The sequence below is a fragment of the Pararge aegeria genome, chromosome 13 (genome assembly GCF_905163445.1).
Source record: "Pararge aegeria chromosome 13, ilParAegt1.1, whole genome shotgun sequence".
NCBI lineage: Eukaryota > Metazoa > Arthropoda > Insecta > Lepidoptera > Nymphalidae > Pararge > Pararge aegeria.
The window spans coordinates 8472399-8498341 of NC_053192.1; the positions used below are offsets into that span (position 1 = coordinate 8472399).

Below are 25943 nucleotides of genomic sequence, written 5' to 3' on the forward strand. Positions count from 1 at the left end.
GTTTGGTAGACTTTATGAAAAACTCGCCAAACATTATGAAAAACTCTTAGGTATCCTCACGATGTTTTCTGTCACTGTTAAAGCAAGTGACACTTAATTGCATATTACTCCGAAAAGTTACGAGTTCCGTGCCGGGCAGCAAACTCTGCACCTCCGAGCTGAAACTGGGCTATCACAGCAATATCTAGAGTAATTAAAAGATTTAAAGTATTTTTAATGATGGTTTATTTACAGAGATTTAACGGTTCACAGTGACGATTTAGTAAGCGCCTTTAAAGTTCCAGCCATACCATCTGCTACAGCGTCGGCTACTTCTATTGTAGCGTTCACTCCCATTATGCCAATGCGTAGTGCTTTGCCCGCAGTAGGTCCTAGTCCGCCGAATATAAGAATATTGTAACTGAAAAGAAATAATTATGCTGAAGCAACGATATAAAATAAATATTGTCCTGCAAACCTTGGTTACCTAGGTTTAAGGTACCTGCACTTCTTGGTACACTAGTTCCACCCTCAGCGCCATCTCTTAGAATATTCATGAACTAATATTAAACCACCAATAAACGCACCTTCTTTGTGTTTATGATTTACACTCGGAGATGCTCTATGATTCAGTTCTCCCGTCAAATCCGCTGTATAAAAGCCATTCCAGCTATATATATATTGCTAAATCGTTTAAATAAAGCACATGTCTTTCAATTAGTGATGATAGTAAATCTGAAGTAAGTACTTAAATACGTTTAAATTTTTATTAGTTGTGAAAAAAATTGTTTAGTTTTTAAATTTATAAGGAAATAAACTCTACATTTTTCGCTAATCATCATGCATTAAATTACTTTCAATAAAAAATCTACCAATTATAAGGGCCTTGGAAGATTCTACGCCCAGAACCTTGCAATGCTTTTATATCACAGAGATTGAGTTAAGTGGTTCCCGCTCATTATCACTACAGACGCCTGATAATAATCAGTAGCTACCTAAAAATCGGTATAATTAAACCTACTTAACTAAGCTCGGCAGCCCGGATTGGTTTAAGCTCATACGGAAAAGGTGGCCTGTGCTCGAATGATGATGACGAAGATACAATAAATAGTGGATACTCACTTTTCTCTCATATACTTCACGAACTTTAAGTAGTCATACCCTTGCGGGAGAACAACTGTGGTGACCGTTGCCAAACGATCTTCAGCCTTTGGAACCAAGAAATTAAACCCATATTGCCGCAGTCGTTTATGGAAATGTCCAACGACATCAGCGTGGGTTTTCCAGAATTTCGGTAGAGTTCTTTTATTTATTTCTTGTAAACATTGAAGCAGAGCCCATAGCATAGGGGAGCACAGTGTGTGGTGATATCTGTGAAATAATTAAATATTAAAAAAAAAGCCAAAACAGATGCAGTCTTGGACTGCGACTACATAATAATAAAATAACAAAAATGGATGGAAAATTTTTTAGTGTTGCAGCATCGACTGACCCAATTTTGCTCTAATAAATCTTAGTTCATCCAAAAAGACTATTTTAGATCTAACAAACATTTCATAATATCGTCGTCGTTTACACAACATTGATTTAATATGTTACTATCGATAAACAATGTATAAGTGTATATATGCATATGTCTATATGACACATTTTAAACAGGCCGCTACACAATGTGTCGCCAGTCTGGCGCATCATAACACGACCATGTCAAGGTCATCGGTGACGCAAACCCATAGGTTGTTTCCTATCAGAAATTGCTTAGCGCGGCTAAATAAGTTTTCACGTTAAAAATATTTTAGCCAGTGGGTACTGTCGTTAAAATCTGGTAATTAATCTTTTTTAGGAATCTTTTCCGTTCGCACTCATTACCATTTATAGACCCTTTGATTGGTCTTAAATCTTCAAGCCTTAACTACTTGACAAGTTTAGAATTAGTGTTATTCTATTTCAATGGAAACATTGCTAATAGGACAGCACTACTTTTAGACCTATAGGTAAATTAACTTAGTTTAGTTCAGAGTTTTGTATACAATAGAATAATAAATATTATTGGCACCAATAGCAGGTTTATTAGAACTCATAGGCCACGCGTATTGCAATAAAAGTATATACTGACGCTCGCGTATTCCCGTAGCAGTTCCACTGCTGCGCCAACAGTTTGATGTCCAAGTAAAATGGCGGCTGGTGCTTCCGGTTGTTCATTTTCTCTCTGTGTAAAGAAAAATAAAACAACATTAAACCTTCGTGTTCTCAAGTAGGTTCTTATTTTACACGCTTTATAATAGCTTCACCTGTATGTATGTATGTATGTAACCGACCCCTTTGAGCTCGATTTTGTCCCACTTTGAAGGGACAGATTTCTTTCAAACTTGTTAGACATATCGAGGACCGATTCCAATTTTCAATATAAAAATAAGATTTTTTAGTTTTTTCGAACTATTAATTACAATTACTACAGCGCCATCTAGACCCAAATGTAAAAAACCTATGGCGTTACCAACAGATGGCGTTTGCGTACCTAACTTAAAAAAAGCGTAGCGTAAAATACTAATTCCAAAGAAAATTAACTAACAACGCTTCTCCACGCTTTTTTACAGTATATTTTTTTTTATTCACACTATTATTAATTTATATTTATTGAAAGTTTTAACACTATTCTTAATTTAAATTAATTAATATTTATATTCTATTTTTTAGGTCGGTTTTCTATAAAAAGCGTGTTTTTTAGTTTTTTTTAAACTATTATTTATTTACGACTTACTTTCGGGGTCACCCTGTGTTTTAACGGTGAAGGAAAATAACGCGAGAAAACCTGAATGCCTTAAAGTTCTCCTCGTGGGCCTCAAAACCATGTAAACTCTACCAATCCGCAATTAGCCAGCGTGCTGGTGAAAGTTTCTAAAGGAGACCCGGATCCTGAAGGTGGCCGATCAATGATCATGGGTTTTTAATGATGATGATGATAATGATGATGTAGGTTTCCTAAGGATGAAGAGCAATCGAAGAAATGCATTTAATAACCTAATTGGATCAATCTTAAATTCAGTCGAAATCGTAAATAGCATACCGTCAATATACACACCGACATAAAGTGTGCAACTATACCAGATTTTTTTTTAGATTCAGCCTAGAGGTTCCTAGTTTCGGTACAGATACAGAAAAAAAATCAAAACGGTTTGTATTGTATTCGTATCGTTTTTAGATTTTAATTGACAAACCTAATTGACTGCAACCCATCACCATCAAACCTAAACCATCACAAAAAAAACGTGTGTGTACTTATGTACACGCGTTAGAAGTTATACTTTTTTAGCGTAACAGGATATTACACCACAAGTTAGCCCTTGACTGCAATCTCACCTGGTGGTAAGTGATGATGCAGTCTAGGACAGTGGCGGGCTAAGCTGTTAGGGAGTATAGTCCTAGGATAGAATTTAAGTCGGAACATGAATTCTATGGCAATGAATTATTCTGTCAAGACGTTCTAAGTACTAAATCGGCATTATCGTATCCAGCCCCGTGCCACCGAGGGTGTCGTTTGCGATGATTATCATGATAATATTCGTTAAAGCCCGCCACACCACATTGGATCAGCGTGGTGGACATAAATAAGTTCTTAATCCTCTTATTACAGAAGATTTCAGGCAGGCGATAAAGATGAAAACGATTATTGTTTATGTAACTATTCAAATATTTTACGTTCACAGTTAGAAGGTAAAGACGATACAAACAAGTACTCACACAATCTCGAATTTTCAAAAATAGAACTTTAATACGCCATCAACTCTGAACCAATAGAATTCAGGACCATACCGCATACCGTCGAAAATGATACGTTTCAATTTGGAACCAAAATTTAAATAAAATTTGAGGATTTATCTGATTTCGAAAATGACTTGCCACTGGTAGAAATCAGTAAACAGAAGAATATAAATGAAATTAATACTGAACGTCCTGTTAGTAATAAAATATTGTCAAAGAGAACACCAGATAGATCGGTACAGATTAAAGAAAAGGCAAAGAGTATTAAATAATATTTAGTGTTAATTATATTAAATAAAAATATTTTAATTTATATCAATGAATAATACATACGGATAAGCACAATTTTTTTCACTAATATTCACAAATAGTAGGTAATATCGATCAAAATATTCAATTTAAATCACTACTGAATATAATTTATTAGCACATATATAATTCGCACTTGTATGAAACTAAAACACGTGTTGTGAATGTATAAACTAGAAACATGTTGATAAATATTATAAATATGAAAACAGTGATCAGAGGTGACGAGCGTACCAACATGCGCGACTAATATCGAGGTTCAATTTCTATTTTGTGGGTAGCTTTTTTTTCGAGACTTAATGAGCGGTTAAGGAGCCAGCTTCATACTGTTAATTTTGTGTCACAGATGCGCGTGCATCTTAAAATTTCACTCTCATAATTTTTTCATAACGCGCCTAAAGAAGTATAACTTCAAAAAATTTCTTCTTTCTTTCAAGCCCATAAGAAATATAAGAAATATGGTGTACCATATTTTTTATACAAGTGTACAAGTGCAATTCATTGCTACTTTCGTCCTAAACCCTTGTTCAAAATATTTTTGAATAAAACCGTTTACTTCTTAAACCCATTAGATACGTAGCCAGGATATTTTCCCAGTGGCCTGGGTCTTCTTACCTACGTCCTACCTGCGTCCCAGAGATTTTTTTATAAAACTTGGGCGATAAATTATATTAGTTTAGTCAGCAAAATTGAGGCCAGAACATCGCCTTATCAACAAGGACAAAAACTTGTTAATTCTTGGATTAAATCATCATCATCCAATCAACCAATTGACGTCCACTGCTGGACATAGGTCTCTTGTAGGGCGTTCCCAACTCTACAATTCTGGGCCGCTTGTATCCAGCGGCTCCCCACGGTGGTTGGGGGTCGACCAACGCTGCGTTTACCGGTACTGGGTTGCCACTCCAACACCTTGGAACCACAATATCCATCAGTTCTCCGAGCTATGTTCCCGCCCATTGCCACTTTAATTTCGTGACTCGACTCGTCGTTTCGAGCTATGTTGGTAACTTTAGTTCTTCTACGGATCTCCTCATTTGATCACGTAAAGATACTCCTAACATAGCTCTTTCCATGGCTCGCTGAGTGACTGAGCCTTCTTATAAGGCCCATAGTTAGCTTGGATTAAATAAATCTCCTTAATATATGAGCGACGGCTCATTCAATTCGGAATTATTATATTTAGATTTTTTATAGTCTGGAAAAGCACATAGACTAGGCACATTGACATGTTTATTGCGTAGGATAGTTCAGGGGTTAGAGAAAAGCATATGTATGGAATAGATAATCACACATCATAACTTCCACACGAACGAAGTAGCGGACAACAATTACCTATTTTGTTTGAAGTGTGATAATTTATTAAGACATTTCAACAAGGAAGGTAGATACCTGCTCATTTTCAAAGATTACGAGTACCTACATGCAATTAGAAGTAAGGCTCAAAGGGCATTAAAAATGTTAACTAAGGTTAAAAAAAAAACTTACTCAGCCCTCTCGCTGAATGCAACTGGGGATATTCCGGCGGGTCCACTCAAAACTTTTTGGGTGGACGTGTAAACAGCGTCTACCCCCCATTCGTCCATTAAAAACGGCACACCGCCTATTGACACTACCGTGTCCACTATTAGAAGTGCACCGTACCTGAAAAAGAGGAACAAAATCGTTAATTAACACCCGCTACCTGAGAATTTTTACAATTTTCAACTACTTGAACGGTGTTTCAGTACATACAAGTTTAATAGTAGCTCATGAGCACACGACACTCACAGCTATTTTATTTGGACATGACAGAAAACCCAAATTAAGGTAGTTGTGATATATTTAGATCCTTAAAGTACTTACGCTCTGAAATTCTAACGTGGCAAATGAATGCATCAAGTGGCCACATTTATTTGTATGGTCAAAAGTAGGTAGGTACCTCATTTTGGGTTTGCCTTTTCGTTTGACTACGTCTAATTAGCATTTAGCATTAGCGAAGAACGTAGGTTCATTGTTTCGCCGAATCCGCCCGTGACGAAACTTTGATATGTAGGCATCGATGTATGTAGGTACATAATTTAAAAAATCCTGAAGTACAACTAAGGCCTGATTTCAACGTCGTAACTAAACGCTATCAAGGAAGCTAAAATCGGTTTACTCGGTCCGTTATAATATTCAGTGCAATAAAATTACAACAGGCTGACAAAAAAGCGAATCAACAAAAACAAGTTACTCGTGAAAAGAGTGATTGACGGACTAAATTGAAAATCGGTAAATTTCTAGAAAAAGAAATTTTTAAGAGAGAAATTTTTAATTAATTTCGAGGATTTATACCCGATTTATCTACCTTAGGTAGATGAGTATATTTAACCTTATTTAAAGTCAGTAGAAAAACATCCCTATTAAGTAGAGAGAGTTAAGAGTAGTAGAGTTAAGAATGTTGACCTAAACCAAATATCTTTAAGTTTCCTAGATTGCTAGGCCATTGTCTAGGTAATGAAACCCAAGTGTACCAAGATTTCACGACGTGGTTTAAGGCAAGGTGTTAATTTATTATATTAAATCTTTCTTCTTAATAAAAACGTTTAAGAATTTTTTTAACTTGGAAGCATTCCAGCATTCCGAGATTTAGCTGCGGCAAAAAACAAGTTACGAGTGATAAAGATGGAAGATGTAATTAGATTCTTCAGTGTTCCGTGTCTTGCTTAAACTCGAGACTAAATAGTTTTCCACTAAACTTCGCCTACCTTTCAGCTAAGCTAACTAGTAGAGTACAGGATTGAATATTCTTTAACATAATTCTGTTAAAATGGACGAAAAGGAACTTAAATTTACTTCTATGTTTTTTAAAGTTCCGAAGATATACCTAGCTATTAGAAAGTTTAACTTATCGGGCTGTAATACAATTACAGTTAACTATGTTAGGTATATTTATTTAGAATATTTTATAAAATAGGTATGGGTAAACTTATTAACAAAATATTTTTATACAATTCTATTTTTAAAAAGTAAAACTTTATATTTTTAGAAAGCTTCTTTAACGTTACATATGCCGCAAGGGGCATTGTAAATAGTTTAAATTTTTTGCTATACCTAATTTATTACATTCCATTGTATGTAAGGTAATTTGTTTCGTTAAGAGTTTAATTAAAAGATTTTTCAAAATAGCTTTCTGAGACGTGAGGGAATAAAACAAGGAAAAGGGTGGTAGACGTAATTATATTGTTCAGTCTCCCGTATTTTCCAGCTTAAATAAAATAGTTTTTCAGCTGAATTTTAGCTTTATTCAGTTAACGTCGAGTTTACACTTGAAAATTCTCGGCCATAATTTAGTTTATGAAGTGTATACTCACGTTCTTTTATTTCTTCTTTACTTAATTAACTCGAATCTTTATCCTTTGTTTATCATTTTTTTTTATTTATTTGTTAAAATAACATAAACATGAAATTAGGTAATAAGTATCTACAACATTTTTAAAAAATAACTATAAAAATCAAATAAATAAAATTATAATCTTCAAATATGGGATTTAGAAATTCTCTCAGTAAATTCGTTTTGTGGGAATGTGTGGTAGATATTTTTGGGTTGATTGATTTCAGGGATTCCGTAGCTATGGGTGCTCGGATAGCTGATGAATATCTCTATCAATATAAGATGCATAAATACTTAGAATAACAAATAAACACCCAGACACTAAAATACATTCATGTTCATCACACAGAATTTTTCCCGTTGTGGGAAACGAACCCACGGCCTTGGACTCAGAAGCAGCGTTGCAGCGATCCTGCCACTGCGCGATTCGGTTGTCTTGAAGAACAATTATTTTAAATGGAGATACCTATAGTTTTGGGGAAAAAAATGCTTTTATTTTTAATTGACTCTCCGCAACAAAGAAACAAAAGACGCCAAACAAACAATAATGAAACTTGTCACGCCAGCGTTCGTGATGCCACTAGCCTTAAATCATATTGCTCTTGACACTTTTTTCACTAACAAAAGCTCTTGTCACTTTCGGGGAACGAAACTTTTTAATTTTTTTAATACTTTTATTATTCTTGTGTCGCGTTTTTATATAATAAACGTCCAATTAAAGCCGAGGATTGGCCTGTGTTTGGTTAACTAATGGACTTTGTAGATTAAAAATAAACATTTCAGAGTCATGTTTGATATCGCGAATAGCGTGCGTGTAACATAATGCAGGAATTCACCCTGAAGTGTTAGTAGGGTCACATAACCCTTACTGACATAATGAGACACATACACGCGATGCTAAATTATACAAGAGTATCTTGAAGTAGCTACAAACCTATCTATCCTTGTATATAAGTTATGTTAGAAAAAAAGGATAGGTATTTATTTATTTAGTACCAAAATAAAGGAGAATGCTTTTCCGTGGATCGGAAGAGCCTTTCCAAGGTTGCCCACTTTTCCGTTCAATAATTAATTTGACAATATTTTGCATATTGACCATAATATTGCCTGTGTGCGAGGGCGTATTGAAGAGTTGAAGGATTGGTAAACAATATTATTGACTCTGCAGCCTTTAGCTTTTTTTTAGGGTTCCGTATCCGAAGGGTAAAACGGGATCCTATTTATCTATTCGGTCTCCGCTGTCTGTCCGTCTGTCTGTCTATCTGAAATCAGGCTATCACAGATGACGTATTTCTGTTGCCACTATGACAACAAATACTAAAAAACAATAAAATAAATATTTAAGGGAACTCCCATACAGCAAAGGTGATAGATATTATGCAGTTTTGAATGGTACGGAACACGCCGCGCGTCTTACACGCACTTAGCCAGTTTTTTAGCCTAATGTTCACTTAGCGGGCCTCTCAAGTATTCGACTGATAGGGCTACTAGGGACACATGAGCAAAAGAGGCTAATTTGTAGTGTAATAAATATATATTATATATTGGTATTTATATCATGAATGTCCGAAAAACAAAACTTTCTCAATCCAATACCTTTTTATTTTTGAAATACGATAAAAATACGCTTTCATTCCCTTTTGATTGCTTGTTTTATCGCAATCAAGAAACAAAAGTCACCTAACAAACAATACCGCTTATAAAGCTAGCGTTCTCGTCTACACTCCACTAGTCTTAAATCAACAGAAGCGTGACACTTTTTACTAACAAGAACTCTTGTTACTGTAGCAAAATAATCTTTTATATATTCCTGTCGCCTTTATTGGTCTTGTATCGCGTTTTGCGATAATATTATATTAATTCGACCGCTATAGGCTCAGAGTCACTCAGCGGATGATGGAGAGAGCCATGCTAGGAGTATCTCTTCGTGATCCAATCAGAACTGAGGGTACCGTAGAAGAACTATAGTTACCAACATAGCTCAGCGAGTCGCGAAGCTGAAGTGGCAATGGGCAGGGCACATAGCTCGTAGAACCGATGGACGTTGGGGTCTTAAGGTGCTGGAATAGCGACTCCGTACCTGTAAACGCAGCGTAGGTCGGCCCCCAACTAGGTGGTTAGATGACAACGGGCGAGTCGTTGGGAGCCGCTGGAGGTAAGCGGCCCAGGACCTATGACCTATGACCTGTGCAACTCCCTACAAAATACCTGCGTCCAGCAGTGGACGTCAATTGGTTAAAATACTGATGATGATGATGATGATTATATAAAACTAGATCAGTGGCGTGCCTTCCTATCTCACACTAGATATATCAAAATTTCTCGGCACAATTTTTTTCACAGAAGAAACAATAACGTTGCGGGGTAGTTAGGAGTTATCCCCTTTTAATCGCAGTCTATCACGTTAATACGAAATTGAATTTTCTAACAAACTGGTGTTTTATTATGTTAATAGGTAAGAAAATGTAATGTAGGTTATTTAATTTGGAATTAACACTAGAGTAATGGTAAAATTGCAAAAGTTTGCTTGTTATAAAATTCGCGTAATTACCCAAGAAGTGGCTGGCGACCCCTTGTCCTCTTAAGACCCGCGTGAGATGTTATATGCTAATAAAAATAACTGGGTCAAGTAGTACCTACTTGAGCTCCACAATAATGTTAAGCTTTACAAAGTAGGCACTTAATTAATTTTACCGGTGTAGTTCCGTGATTACCTGATCATCCATACGTTCCTATAAACAATACCTCATCATCCGGGACTTGTAGTCTTTTTTCGACGATTCAAACATTGTCTCGGAGGCATTTTCTCCTGTGACTGTAAAGACCAATTGTTAAGCAACAATTTTGGCCACTGAGCTTTTAATAGTAATATATTAAATCAACGATTTCGGCCACACTTGCTACAGCAAAAACTAAGGACCACAGATGTATTCGCGGACACTGATCCGCCTCTTCGCTCTCCTCATTACAAGAACATCGAACCAAGCGGTATTGTGGATTCCATAGTAATATCATAGGCCATAGTTAAGCCACCGACTTTATCCGCGTTGGGTTTTAAAAAATCCTGACTACCGGTTAATTGTGCAGTTCAAGAGTATCCTCATAATAAATATAGTTCCTAGATTTGAGATGGGCTTGATAATAAACTGACTCTTTTTTGTAAGGATTAATATTTTATGCCTAAAAATGACAATTGAAAATCAAATTTAAATTTGACGGCCAAAGGAAACATTTCATTTCAGGGAAGAGGTCAAAGGTCTTTACTAAAAGTTATGATTTTCAAACAATACAGATTTTCAACTGTAGACCTATATAACCATTGTGAGTTACTAACGGTTAGAAAATTATATCTACTTTCATCATTACTAAGAGTACATAAAAATTTACCTTACAACACTGGCAATCTTAAAACGAGGAGAAGAAATATGGTTTTACATTCAATTCCAAGTAGGACTAAATTTGCTTCCCAACAATTTACTAAAAATCGATTTATCTCTACAACACAATTAACAGTAAGTTAAATATTTATCCATTAGCACTTCATCATTGCAAAAAAGTGCTTACTGAGTGGTTGCATAAATTAAACTATTATGGAACTTGGATTTGATGCAACAAATGTACGTATGAATTTTGAATCCCATACATTGTCACGCAAAGACACACAAGCACACGTTTAATACACACTTATACATCAGACACACATATTGTAATTATCTTTGGTTAACCTTTATAACTTTGAATTATACTTAATTTTGATTTATATAACTTTGATCTACTTATTTATTTCAATTTGTATATGATGTTATGGAAGAGCGGGGCCGCCTGCCACAAGTGCCAGTAGAAATACTAGTAACTTACTAGGATGACACCAATTTCAATGTATTACTTTGCTGTACGAAACGAAATAAATATTTTTAATTTAATTTAATTTAGGAGAATAAAGGCTCCCTCGGGATTTACAAAACTCGAAATAAACACGAAGACGAAGTCGCGGTTATATAAAATATTAAACAGAATAAAAATCAAGACGAAAAAAAAATCACTTACTTATGACACAACTCTCCAAGGCCGTCCAGTTTCTGAACGGTGCCGGTCGAAGAATCCCCGTGGGTTACGAAAAGGGCTGTCGGTTTCCATTTCTTCAACTCGGCCTCAATATGTTCGTAGCTGAACGTGGTATTGAATGGTATACGAAACGGTATTGCTTTGATATCTGTAATGAAACATTGATCTCTGTTGGATAGGATTCATTCGCTGCCCAGTTCTAACTCCATGAAATATTTAATTTTGCTAAATATGGGAAACTAGCTATTGCCCGCGTTACGTCTACGTTAATTTAGGTTTTTTATAAATCCAGCCGGAAACATTAGTTTGGGATAAAAAGTTTTCCAAGAAAATATATCTATCTCTATCTCTATCTCTCCGTCCTATCAATTAACTCTATTCAAAAAACAGTTGTTTAATTGCTTAGTAAGGGCGTGAAGGAAGGAAAAAGAAACAAACATACTTTCATATTTATTGTATTAGAAACCATTATAATAACTGCATCAGCATGCAAAATATATGCATTGCAAGATTATTGAAGTGAATCTTTAGAGTCGCTGTAATTTGAAATTGATGAAACGGAAATGCGATCAAGAATCAAGATAAAAAAACAAATATAAAATAACAATATGGGAATGATGTTTTACTTACCATATAAACTCAATAATATGTAATGTATGTAATATAATGTTTTGCATATTATAATATTTAATAATTCTTAAGCTTGGTAAAGAATAATAAACCATAAATTTTCCTTACACTTCCTTATCTCTATTCATCTCAATCTCTCGTAGGTTATTTTTCAGTAGTTTCACTTCTGCTGTATTTTTTTTATATTATATGAACATTCTAGTTATTTATTCTTCTCATAAAGGACCTATGGAAGTTGGGGCGCATGTGAGTGGAGGCCGATAATCGGAAAGCGTTTAGAGGGATGCCCGTCAACCTGCTGGACATACCACCTTAAGGCTTTTTTTTCTTTCTCAGTCCTTGACTGATATCATCTGGTGGTATATAAGTGATGACAGTCTAATATGGTAGAGGCTAAGCTGTTAGGGTGTGGCAGTAAAAATGCAATTTGTGTCAGGTGCCTAAGGCCAAACAAGAAAAAAATTAAAAATTTCCTTACTACGCCTGCCTGGGGTCGAACTCGGAACCACCCACTTATAAGACTACTGCGCTCACCATTCAACAAAAGGTGTTTGGATGAGAGAGACGATAGAAGAAGTGAGTTGACCTTTCATTAGATAATAAATTTCCCACCATAATCTGCTTTTCGAACCGGTGGCAGAGTCACTACAAACTGACTGACTTGACGTTATAAACTAGGCCTGCTTAAAAAATTAATTTTAAGTTTTGATTTTCTCATGAAAGCTAGATTATATAAACAATGGCATCTCGCACATCTCAAGGTTGGCTGGTAGAAAATGCTTTAGCATTAAGCCCGCCTTCTTTAAACTAATTTTATTGGTGTGCAATGAATACTTTAATAAATAAATCACAGGATTAAGAACATACAGAAACCGTGTACACGACTAATATGCAAGCAAGCAAAAACCACTCCACTTTAGCATGGTTTCTTCAACAAACGGTTAGTCACTTCATACCATTTAGCAGTTGACAGTAATTATTTTACCTCTAATGTTCACAATAAAATGGGAAAATAGTAAAAAGTTTGTGAGCTAGCAACCGCTTCCGCGGGTATAAAGTGAGACGTGAGCGGGGCATTTTCACTGTTTTCGGACACTCATTCAGCCATTATTGTAAACAGTGTATTGATACTGAATATAATAAAGGCTGAATGAGCCCAGCTTGGCGACTATAGGCTCCCGTTGTAAGAGTCATTTAGTCTAGCTAGGGACTGGGCTATTGATAATAATCTATAATATAATAATTATAACAAAGTATATAAATTAGCTTACTGTGTCTCTGAGCAATGTTTAATGCCCTTTCATCCCAAATGCCTCTAGTCGCAATCAGCATAGTCTCATTTGGCCCGATGAGGTTAGTGATGGTGGCCTCCATTGCAGAGTGTCCGGAACCACTAATTGCAAGCACCAACTTGGATTTGGTTTGGAACAGGTACTTGAGACTATCGCGTATGTCGGCCATTAACTAGAAAAATAAAAAAATTAAACTTGTTATGTATTAGTAGGTATTGTACTACTTTCATGAAATATATTTTTACAAAACAAACAAAGATAAGTATTTATAAGAATTATTTTGGTTGTGTGATTATTACTCGTACCTTCTAATTTTTGTGTGTTGCGTCGCTAACGTTCAATTGGATATTCATCCCTTTTTTTACCCCCTTAGTGGGTGAATTTCGCAGAATCCTCTGTGAGCGGATGCCTATGTTATAATAGTTATCTGTATGCCAAATTTCAACCTTTCCAACCGTCCAGTTGTTTCAGCTATACAGTTGTTAGATCACTCAATCATTCAGAGAGTTACTCTTTATACTTTTATACTATATTAAGGTATATGTTAAATATTGTTAAACTATTAAAACTGCAATATAGCAAATGAAAACTCCCCATATTTGCTCGTGCGAGCCGTAAATCAGTACTGGGTAAATGCAGTTACTGATTCAATTTATTTTAAACTGGACGTTTACTCAATTAATAAAACAACTTTTGTACTGCAATTCATCAAGAATGACGGTTTTTTTTTGTAAATTCAAATCAAACGTTTATTTGAATAGTAGAAAATTAGGTGAGTAGGTAGATTAGGTAGTAATAAAAATACAGAAGTACAGGAAGACCAAAGAAGAGATGAATCAATTTTTTGAAAGACGTTGAGAAGATGTTGATGTTTATATACTCATATGTTGTGCTGATCCCACTTAGCGTTGGATAATGGCAACAAGAAGAATTCTGGCTAGAAATAAAAAAAAAAGTAACAGAAGTAGGTACCTACCGATACAGTCCATTAATGTGTTGCTGTAAACAATATTAGATAGATCCTATTTACAGATTAAAATAACTGTCCATTATTGGAACACTCCAATCCTATTAACATCCTATCTGATAACTGCCATAGGTATAATACTCGTAGCTTAATACTAATAGCTTACAAGTTTAATATCTACTTAGTACTTATATTTATAACAAGCGCACATTAAAGGCTCTAGTTAGTCTAGTTAGTTACCTACGCAAGGAAAATCTAACACTGACTGACAACACATTACAAACTGGTGAATCGAGAAGTGTTAAATTTTGCACAGGATTTTCCCATATAATATGTTCTATGACAGGCTATTTAATAATGGGGTTTGAAAATCGGTTCAGTTTTCGGTAGGAAAATTTTGTGTCCAAAATTATTAGGCATTTAAAGTGGTTTAGTTCGTAAAAAAAATGCACCAACCTGTTGTAAGCTAGAGATAGTATCAGAGAATTTAACATTGTTATCGATTATAAGGCGCCGCCGCCTTTTATCGCCGGTCAATTGGTGAGCGTTAACTAGGTTCTTGTTCGAACTGGCATTTAGCAGCACGGCGGACAGCAAGTAAGATGCGCGCGTTTGCGTGTGACTTTAGAGTTCCTACTTTAAAAAGTGGGAAGAACACATTCGGGGCACAGTTAACATAATGTCTATTATACAATAAGTAACCGCAAATAAGGCATGATGAATGCATTGGTACTGACCTATGAAATATTATCCAATCGATAACCGTTGGCACTAGGTCGCCATATACATAATTTAACGAGGACTAAGTATAGAATTTACGAGGAATATATAAATTTTAATAACATTGCCTTTTTATTAGGACTTATTTTGTAACGATGTAACGATTAGTGTATGAATCTGTCTCTATTTACTTATCGTCTAGGCCTCGATTGTTAAAGATTCTCTTGTACACTATTCTCAAAATTACACCAAATTGAGGGATGTAAAAGTTTTGCTTTCCTTTTTAAAATGTTTGCCGTAGCAAACACACTAGCACAATAGCACAATAGCACTATTATTTGTTTTGTCAATTTAGTTTAGTTTTGGGATTTTGTACGACAGATTATGCACTACCTATTGACTACGTAATCACCAAATTTAAATTATAATATTAAATTTTTAACGGTATGCGAGCTATAAAGGTAACTAACAGGCACTTAGTTATTTCCAGTTAAGTTAGTTACAATTAGAATAATCTTTGTACTCACATTAAAGTACTCATCGCACATCGGTGATAAGATGGGTTTGTTGAGAGCTTCAGCTACAGAAGGCCATACGTCACAAGGCCCTGGGCCGCATAACAACGGCTTTGTAAATTTGCGATTTTCTATCTTCGGCACAGGTATAATTATCTTTGAGGCAAGCATATCTGGGGTTCTGAAAAAAAAAAGTATTACTGTTAAGACTAAGCTAAAGTTTGCCACGTTTTAAGCGCTCGTGTTATGTGGATGGACCGAGCTCAATCTCGGGCACGCACCTCACAAAATAATCAGCTCTGCATATAAATAACTAGTGCTGTAACAAGATAAAAGTACGTCAGATGTAGGCAAGTTATCTCTATGCAAAGCGCCATGATCGGTTCCGATCTTAGGCTACCCTATGGCATAGATAAAAAATGTTATATTTTTAAAGTCCCTGCAAACGTTACCCTGTTGCTTTTCTACGATAAAAAGGGATGATTAGTACATTTACGGAAAGTACCTAAGCTACAAATGCGGGGCGATGATCAGTAACCAATGGTTACAACACTTTGGCTTAGGTATATTTCACGCACCGTTTTAATTCAATTGATAACTTGCTTTAACGGTAAAGGAAGAGGTGAGGAACGGTGAGGAAATGCATGCCTGAGAGTTTTTAATACAGTCTCGATGGCGTGTTACTACTACCAATCCGTACTTAGCTTGGTGAACTTTGTGGGATTGAGTATACGCTTTTATAATATGATTGCTAAGGTAATTTTGGACCTACCAATGAGTAAGTTTAAAGAATATGTTAAAACACATTTATTACAGCGAGGTTACTATACAATTGATGAATTTCTTAATGATAAGGTTGCTTGGAAGCATCCGGCTCCGCTTTCATCTCTCACAAGATAGAAAAATGAATGTTAAAATGTAAAATGTAAATTGTTGATGTTGGAAAAGAGCAACTGCTGAGTTTCTTGCCGGCTTCTTCTCGGTAGAATCTGCCTTCCGAACCGGTGGTAGAGTCACTACACACGGACAGACTTGACGTTTCAAAAGTGCTTGTATTAGGCCTACTTGAAATAAATGAATTTTGAATTTGAATTTGAATTTGACAGTCAGTGGCGTGCAAAGGGTTTTTGACCAGGGTATGCATAATGAAGGAAGATGGCATGAAATGGAAAATCCTTCCCCTTTATGAGTTATACAAACATTTTAGGGTATACAATGCTTTTGTGCATGTATGAAGTGCACGCCACTGGTTACAGGTAAATTTGAAAAACAAATATACCTACCCCTAAAAAGTGAGCCCGTTGTCATCATCACTTACCAGCAGGTAAATTGCACTCAAGGGCTAACTTGTAACAGAATAAGAAGAACAAAAAAAATCTAATGACCTTTCCAGGCATTTTACTAAAACTGTGACCGACATTTTACACGAGTTACTCCCAAGTTTGTTTACTAAAATCGGGTTAATGGTTAAATTTAGTGCTAATAGTGTGGTTGTTTCGCTGCAATGTACTGGCGCTATCGGACGGGACATTTGGCAAGTGCAGTCCGTTTGCGGAATGCATCGCTTGCCAGCTGAGCATTTGTTCCGCGCGCTATCACCTCGACTTACCGCGGTTTAACAACTATTTTCGAATGTAATTCACCAAGAAATTCCCGCAAATAACAATATTGAGGGTGAAATAGTACTTGAACTAAGCGAGATTCTTTGGAAGTTACTGGATAGTTAGATATTAAAATTGAAAGGAAATTAAAGCTCCCGCCTTTCACTCATTTTCAATTGTTTTAATTCTCTGTAAGTACGTTCTTTTAATGCGGGTTGTTTGCGACCTTAGCGACCTGCCTTTCACCAAAGATTGTCTATGGTTCTTGCCACGAGGTCTGCTATTTTGTGTATGTATTATAATATTTTTCATTCTTCGTATGTAATAAAGGTTACCAAAAAAAAAAAAAAATAGGTTATTTATTTTCGTCTTTCAAGTGTCAGTTTACGAGTTCCCTTAACTTTAGGACCGCCTCATCGGTGTCGGAAGTTTGGATGGCTCCTATCGTAGTTAGTTATCATATAAGAGTTCGTGAAACGTTTTTTCCCTAGGAATTAACTAAATCACTAGGCACCCGACCAAGGCGATTACTTGGTTTAGTGACAGAGCGTGTATATGTCTCACAAAGTAAGGGTTTGTCCATAATCCACTACACAGGACTAGACTGGTTGTTGATCGTAGTAGTTGTAAGGAAGAAAAGAATGGAAGAGGGTCTGAAACATACTTGACGATAAGTTGGCACATATACAACATTTAAGGTCCGCAAAACAACCGATTTACGCAGACTGTAGAAAACTGTGCGCCTTATTTTAAAACGCTAATAATAAAGACAAGGTGCCTTGCATATTCATACCAGAAATATACATTGCGGAGCATGCGCAAACACAACTTGGTCCTAAAGCCGACCCAGACCCTGCATGCACATGTGCACAAAAATGTACAACAAAATCCCGGAACATATAAAATAAAAAGAAAGTATAAACATATTTTCATAATCCTTAAAACAATACTTGCTGGAGAAAGCTTATTTTTAATGAACGACTTTCTGAACTGAAAATATTTAATGCGCAGTCCGCATCTATAATAATAAAATAATCTCACAGGGTTCCATTTCAAATGTATACAATTAGATTGAGATCCTCTTTTGAAAGAATAATAATTATGTAATCTTTATGACATTGCAATAAAATAGTAATTGAATAAAGGGGTTACTTAGTTAAAAAATTATTTATCTAAATGGGTAAGTAATATTGTTTCTTTAAAATATAAATATAACCTAAAATAAACTATTTAAAACTAAATAAAATCTAAAACGTCCTCGAAACCACCGCAGCGAGGCACAGTTCCTAAGATGCTGGCAGCATTGCCCCTTTGGATGGCCAAACTAATTCGTTGGCCAAGGTAACTGCCCGCTCTAGGATCACCGGTAGACTCGATAACCCTTTTCGATAATTCTTTGAAAAGGGCTCTTGCCTACGGACCCCACGGTCCCAAAGTCTCTACTCCAAATGGCACAAAAATGAAGCTGCTATCCAGGTTTTCATATTTACGCCTCTTGGCCTGCTCGGCACTGGAAGCAGCCGCACCTACCAAAATATAAATGAATAAACAGAAATAAAAAATGACGGAATCGTTTGTGACGTTCTTTTGTTTCAATTATGATTGGTTTCAAATCAATTATTACTGACCCTCAGTTCAGATAGAATGTCCGATTAATTCAATGGGTCCATTGAACATAGAAGAGAAGAGATTGCATTAAAATTATGGTGGCGATAAGTAATATTTAGACCGAGTTATCTATGAGGTTTCGGTTCCGGGATACGGGTTAATGTTTAGATTTACTGCTAATAGAGTGGTTGTTTCGCTACAATGTTCTGGCGCTATCGGTCGGCACATTTGGCAAGTGACCCGCCCGGGGCACTCTGGCCACTGTAAGTTCCGGCAGCTTTATTCACTCCTCCGATTTTATATCACACCAAGGCTACATCCATATGGTTTTGCACTACACGTTTCTTTACAGGATAATTTTTTTTGACGACCTCCCTGGCGCAGCGGTGAGCGCTGTGAATTTAAGTAGGAGGGACCGGGTTCGATTCCCGGCAGGGGAATTTATAATTTCTCAATTTTCTCTGGTCTAGTCTGGTGGGACGCTTTCGCGGCGGCTAGTTACCTCCCTACCGACGAAGACGTGCCGCTAAGCGATTTAGTGTTCCGGTAAGATGTCGCGTAGAAACCTATTAGGGATATGACTCTACTCCCTAACAAGTTAGCCCGCTCACTTACCACCAAGTGAGATTGCAGTTAAGGGCTAACTTGTCGTTGAATTAAAAAAAGAAATCCTGCCCAATAACATTCTACCATAAACATCCACAATAAGATAGCATAAGCTATACTCGCTTTTTAAATTCGTGCCTGTGCTTTTTTTTATAAGTCTAATCTACGGAATGGTAGAAAGGATTTTAACGACACTTTACGAAGCTAAGATTTATTATTGTTTCTTTCTTTTTACTTTACAAATTAAAAAGTTATGAATTTAAACATTTTTTCGTCCATTTTGCTTTTAAAGGTTTTCCATAAATGTATAATCGAGGTATATAAGTATTTTTTGCCTTTACTTTGAAGTGTTATGACTAAAATTGGGTTAGTGAATGAATGAATGAATGAATGAATACACTTTTATTGTACACCAAAGAAAAAAAAGTAGTTACAAAGATATAAATACATAACAAGAGAGTACAATTTGGTGGCCTTATCGCTACATAGCGATTTCTTCCAGGCAACCAATGGCGTAAAAGGAAAAAACATAGAAAAGAGGTAGGTGGTGCAATAAATAAGATTTAAAAATTATACAAATATATAAATACAAATAAAATATATAACATAAATATCATTATTTTTTATTAACATTATTTTAGGTTATAGTTATGTATTAATAAAAATTATAAATAAATTAATTAAGAATTCAGACATAAATATCTATATAAATATATAACATATAACATCCTCAATTTGTATGAAATACATAAATAATTCAAATTACACACTTAAAATGATTCGCTTCAGCGATGTTCGGCTGAAAGAGACAAATAATGATCCTTCACTAGTTTCTTGAAGGTCCCAATCGATTGTGCCTCACGGATATCTAACGGCAAGGCGTTCCATAATTTAATAGCCTGAACCGTAAATGATCCGTTGAAGAAGGAGGTTTTGTGACCAGGCACCTTCAAGATTAACTTCCTCGTAGAACGAAGTTCATCTGGGAGTCCTACAAATTGAAACCTCTCTTTCAGGTAAAGAGGAGTAGAAGGATGAAATAAAACACAGTACAGAATAGAAACAATGTGCAAATTCCGGCGAAGTCTGATAGGTAACCACTTGAGACGAGACCGAAATTGAGAAATATGATCATATTTGCGCAACCCAAATATGAAACGAATGCTAGAATTCTGGAGTCTCTCAAGTTTATTTAACTGATCTTCAGTTAAGTTAACATAGCTTGCGTCAGCGTAATCAAGAATAGTGTTTAGATTAATTGCTTAATAGAGCAGTTGTTTCGTTGGATTGCACTGTTGCTATCGCTCCTCGTATTTGGCAACCATGCCCAAGGCCTGAGGGCGTGCAATTCTTGCCAGCTTAGTATATAGTTTGTTAGACTGTTGTTGAGTGCTGTTATCCTTAGCTTCACAACGTCTTTAGTTACAAAAGAAACCACCTTACCTATACTTGCATCCGTTACATCTGTATAATATTTACTACTACTAAAATCTTATCTACCCTAGCTGAAGTTTCGGAATAATCCAAGAAATCCTCTAAACCTGGTAACCTTACAAGCTAACTGTTAAAAACAAGCCAATTAGCGATCAGTGGTGACGCTCTGACTAAATAATAAAGTCACCATCGGTCATCGGTCAGTGAATCATACATGGTCTCCTTAGATTACTTTGGTCTTCTTGTTACTAGTTAGGTAGAAACCTAACAAGAAGACCTAGATAATAAAAAAGTATCTAGATAATGGTTTTAAACCCTGGTGTTAATCGCCTCTATTACACACGCCTAGAAGAAAAGGTATTACTATCAATATCAGTGTACGTAGAGGTCAGATTGTTGACCGTTAAGGTTAGGCGATGCGTCTGCGAGATAAGGGTTCGTGTTATGAGATTGAAACTCGGATTGAAACGCGAGGAAGATCGAACATGCTCAATGTTGCTTCGACAAATTGATTCGATTCCCATCGCAACTGCGGATGTTGTCCCGGTGGACGAAGCGGGATGCTAGTAAGGTTACCAGGTTTACGGGATTTCTTGGATTATTCCGAAACTTCAGCTAGGATAGATAAGATTTTAGTAGTATGTAGATGATGTTATTGACGCGATTACATATCATTTTGTGCACTACAGATAACTAATTACTTAAATATGTCATTAAGTGAGACAAAATTTGATGTAACAACGACCAATCTTTGCCATTTACATGCCATAATATTAAAATGGTTGGTTACTTTATACGCTATTTAGGTCTCAGGTCTCCTCTCAGAATGCTATAGTTTACAGTTGAATGGGTTTAGGCCATAGTCCACCATGCAGGCCATAATGGGAAACTCACAGGCATGCAGGTTTCGTCACGGTGTTTACCTTTATCTTTATATCATGTAATATTTATTTAATTGCCAGAGGTGCATGCCGTGATTTGAACTCAGCTCAATGTAAGATATTCTAATTACTAACTTACTAGAAAAACTACCTAAGGAAAAAGTTGTTATACCTTTGATTGGTTTCGATTGTTATCAATATCATAATAACTACATTTTGTACGATTGTATTACATGTCATAGAATTGACGTCAAATTAAAATATCTCGTTCCAGTTTAGATGATAATATTATGGTAACCCTATGGCAAGTTTGAAAAAAGACAGACATTCCGTGGAGACCTCCCCCTGTAAATAGGACATCGACAAGTATCATCTTCTGGAGAAAAGATGTTTAGGAAAATAGTATCGATAGGTTTACTCTCGCTACGCTATATAAAATGGTTTAAATACACAACCTATTTCTTAATTCTCAGCCTTTTTTTAACCATCCACGCAAAAACGACGAGGTGTTTTAAGTTCGAAGTACCTGTCTCTGGTATTGTTACTTTCAAACGGGGAAACAGATTTTGATTTTTTTTGTTTTGTCATGTTTAATGAAAATCGCTCCACAAAAAGGTGGATTATAAATTTTTTCACAACTCGCGCAAAATGAGTATCCAATGTAAGGGCTTGAGCAACAAGAATAATGTATACAAGATTGAAAATCAACGGTTTTTTAAATTTTTAATTTCATTATCTGAGCACTGCTGAGGACAAGCCTTCGAGCCTTCTCTTTCATATGAAATTACCAATAATCCTGTTCCAATGAGGGCTAAGGTAGGTAAGGTATGCTAAGACTTAATTCTAACTAAGTTTTTTATACTACGACAATACACACCGCCATCTAGCCCCAAAGTAAGCGCAGCTTGTATTATGGGTACTAAGATGACTAACGAATATTTTTACGAATAATATACATAAATACTTAAAATATTCATATAAACACCCAAATACTGAAAAACATTAATGTTCAGCACACAAAAATTTTCCAGTTGTGGGCATCGAACCCACGGCCTTAGACCCAGAAAGCAGGGTCGCTGCCCACTGCGCCAATCGGCCATATTGGCGCGGCTTGGTATTAAAATTTACCCGTATACTGTCACTGCAAACGGCCTAACTCTATTATGATTTTGCACCATTCACTGCTGTCGGATCCTTGTATAAAATGTGCTTACGCCTAAGAATATCATTACCATTATCGGCCCACTGCAGGGCACATGTTTCCTTTCACAATGAGAAGGGTTCAGGCCGTATTCCACCACGCTGGCCTAGTGTCACACACCTTTGTGAACATTATGGAGAATTCTAAGGCATGCAGATTTTCTCACGATGTTTTTTCAGATTTTCTCACCATTGAGCCAAGTGATATTTTAATTGATTTAATAGTACATAACTAAGAAAATAAGATGTGCGTACTGAGATTCGAACTCGGGCAACTGAAAGTGAAGCCGAAGTCCTAATCACCGCTAATGTCACATATCAATAAAAAATGTGATTGCTTATTTTGAGTCGTGATATAAGTATGAAATTAATATTTTTTAAATTATAATTATGTAAAAAAAATGAAGAAGAAATTTAGCTTTGATTTATTTGTTTACTGACAAAGGTTGTATTATGAAAGTAGATACGAAGAAACTTAGTAGAAATGTTGTGTAAGGATGTTGTTATCTATTGATGTGCCACTTGACCCATTGTCTATGCATTCTGTGTGTGATGTAGAAACAACAACAATCTGCAGAGATTGTATAAGAAAACCAGATGAGAATTAACCAAATAATAGGTAAACTATCAGCTACAGAAAAAGGGAAAAAATAAATAAAATAAATATATTACGACAGGACACACATCGCCACCTAGCCCAAAGTAAGCGTAGCTTGTTTTATGGGTACTAAGGCAGCTGTTGAATATTGTTATGAATATAATACACAGAAATACTTATAATATACAGATAAACACTGAGAAACAGACACTGAAAAACATTCATGTTCATCACACAAACATTTTCCAGTTGTGGGAATCGAACCCACGGCCACGACTCAGAAAGCAGGTTCGCTGCCCACTGCGCCAGTCGGCCGTCAAAAGGAATTAGGTTTTGAAAATAGACCTTGTATAGTTATCAAAAACAGCTGCTCCCCATACTTTCTCCCGCGTTAACATAGATAATAATTATAAGTATCAGATAGCGTATTTTGTAGCTATATATATTTATAGCCTGATTCCTCAATAAATGGGCTATTTACATAAGACAAAAATAATCTTTCTGTCCTGTATAATAAAGTCCCTGGAATTAGCGCGAACCTTTATTACAGCTAGGAGCTTCTTCCGATTTTTTTTTCTCTCCTACAAGTTATCTGGCCTCGTTCCACAGAATGCAAGCTAAACAAGCGGACATACAAAAAGATCAGTTAATATGCTAAACTGAGAATATAAAACAAATGCTATCTGTCAAATTATGTGCACGTATGGTATGCAACCTATCATCATTTTTGACAGCCTAAAAAAATTCCCACTGCTATAGTAATACGTGCCAAAGGAGCAAGGCGAAGTGTGTCCCAGCTATTTTAGAAACCATTTAGACTTGGAGATAATTTATTTCGTATTAATACTTTTCAAAGTATTTTTCTGTGAAAACACCATATTTTTCGAAGTGGGAGATCGAAATTAAACTATGTATTTACGGCACTACAAAAAAACCGTTCTAATGGCAATATTCGATTAACGTGACAATATGAACTATGTGATTGCGTTCCGGCTTATCCAGTAATTAAGTTTAAAATATGCTACCTCTAAAATACAGTTATTGCTCATTGTACCATACTTCGAACTTTCTTTTACACTTCAGAAAACTATTGTTGTATACCTTATTCAAATATTATATCAACTTTTACTCGCCTAAATAACATATCCTAATGTAAATGCTCTCTTCTAATAGTCAGATAATCAATAATGTTAATTTCACTTTTATTTGATATAATGTAGTCCTAACCTTACTTTCAACAATAATATGAATATCTATTTATCTTAAGTCTGGGTCCAGAACTATAATGGAGTTCCGTTGTTGACCCAAAAAGAACATTTGCAAAATTATAATGTATGTAAATATCAAACACAGTTTTTAAGTTTTACTATATCAATTAAGAAGTTGAGATTAATATGAGATTAACTTACTTGCAATGTTGTTATGAATATTAAACGTAGAATTATCACATATGCACTTTTAACTCACTGTATTCGCGTATTTTACTTATTTATCTAATTCGTTGGATGACCGAGCTTGTCACGCATATAGCTCCACGTACAGACAAGAAGTGATTAAATAGAACATTAACAACCAAGATAACCTTTTAACGGAAGGGTTATGATTTGAGAAGTCAACGTTTGTGTGTCTGGTTGTACGTTCTTCAGATCACAGAAAACTCAATATACACGGTATTTTTTTTCCATCTGTGGACACTGTGACAACATTGTCACAGTATCTAAGGTATCTACTATTCTCTTCAATAAAAGAATAAACAAAAAAAAATTATGAAAATAAAAGTTTGGTTAGTAAGCATCCTATATCGAGTGTGAGCGGCGCGGTGCGGCTGTGGTATTGATTTAATCAATTGCGGTCGTTTCATGCAGCAGATTAAATCGAATATGTATTTAATTTAGGAAAAAATTGTAAGAAGGTCAATTTTTCATGTTATTTCGCCGGAACATAACGCGGGATATTATTTAATTTCACGGGATATCAGATGTTCTATGCTGACGAAGTTGCTGCCACTGGTACTTAGGTTATATATTTGTACCTGTAGTCAAATGAAATTATGTTTCATACATGCGTCTGACAAAAAGTTGATCGCATGGTGTTTAACATTTACTTTTGAGGGCTGAGTTCGATTCATAGCATGCACTTCGAACTTTTCTGAGTTATGTGCGTTTTTAATTTGAGCAATCAAATATCACTTGCTTTAACGGTGAAGGAAAACATCCGAGGAAACCTGCATGCCGGATAGTCCTTTCAGAAGGCGTGCGCAATTTAGCGATCGGCACTTGGCCATTGTGGTGGGCCTTAACCCTCCTCATTCCGAGAAAAGACCCTTGCCGGTAATGGGCTGAGAAAGAATGATGATGATAATGAACAACGTTTTTAAGAATATGTCATAACTTATGCAGTCAAAATGTAGACAAGCTAAAC

General features: G+C 35.7%; 1 protein-coding gene across 2 annotated transcripts; it reads right to left on the bottom strand.

Moving 5' to 3' along the window:
• Nucleotides 1-207: 207 nt before the first annotated feature.
• Nucleotides 208-25063, bottom strand: LOC120628942 (serine--pyruvate aminotransferase, mitochondrial). Of its 2 annotated transcripts, XM_039897629.1 has the most exons (9): nucleotides 24932-25063; nucleotides 24062-24139; nucleotides 15607-15775; nucleotides 13372-13564; nucleotides 11453-11618; nucleotides 5539-5694; nucleotides 2096-2188; nucleotides 1102-1350; nucleotides 208-400 (listed from the first exon to the last, which is right to left on the bottom strand). In XM_039897629.1, exons 3-9 carry the CDS (start codon nucleotides 15763-15765, stop codon nucleotides 247-249), a joined length of 1170 nt encoding a protein of 389 aa, XP_039753563.1. In that variant the 5' UTR covers nucleotides 15766-15775; nucleotides 24062-24139; nucleotides 24932-25063; the 3' UTR covers nucleotides 208-246. The 2 variants fall into 2 exon arrangements, with proteins under 2 accessions (XP_039753563.1, XP_039753562.1); XM_039897628.1 differs by lacking the exon at nucleotides 24062-24139.
• Between the last annotated feature and the right edge of the window lie 880 nt (nucleotides 25064-25943).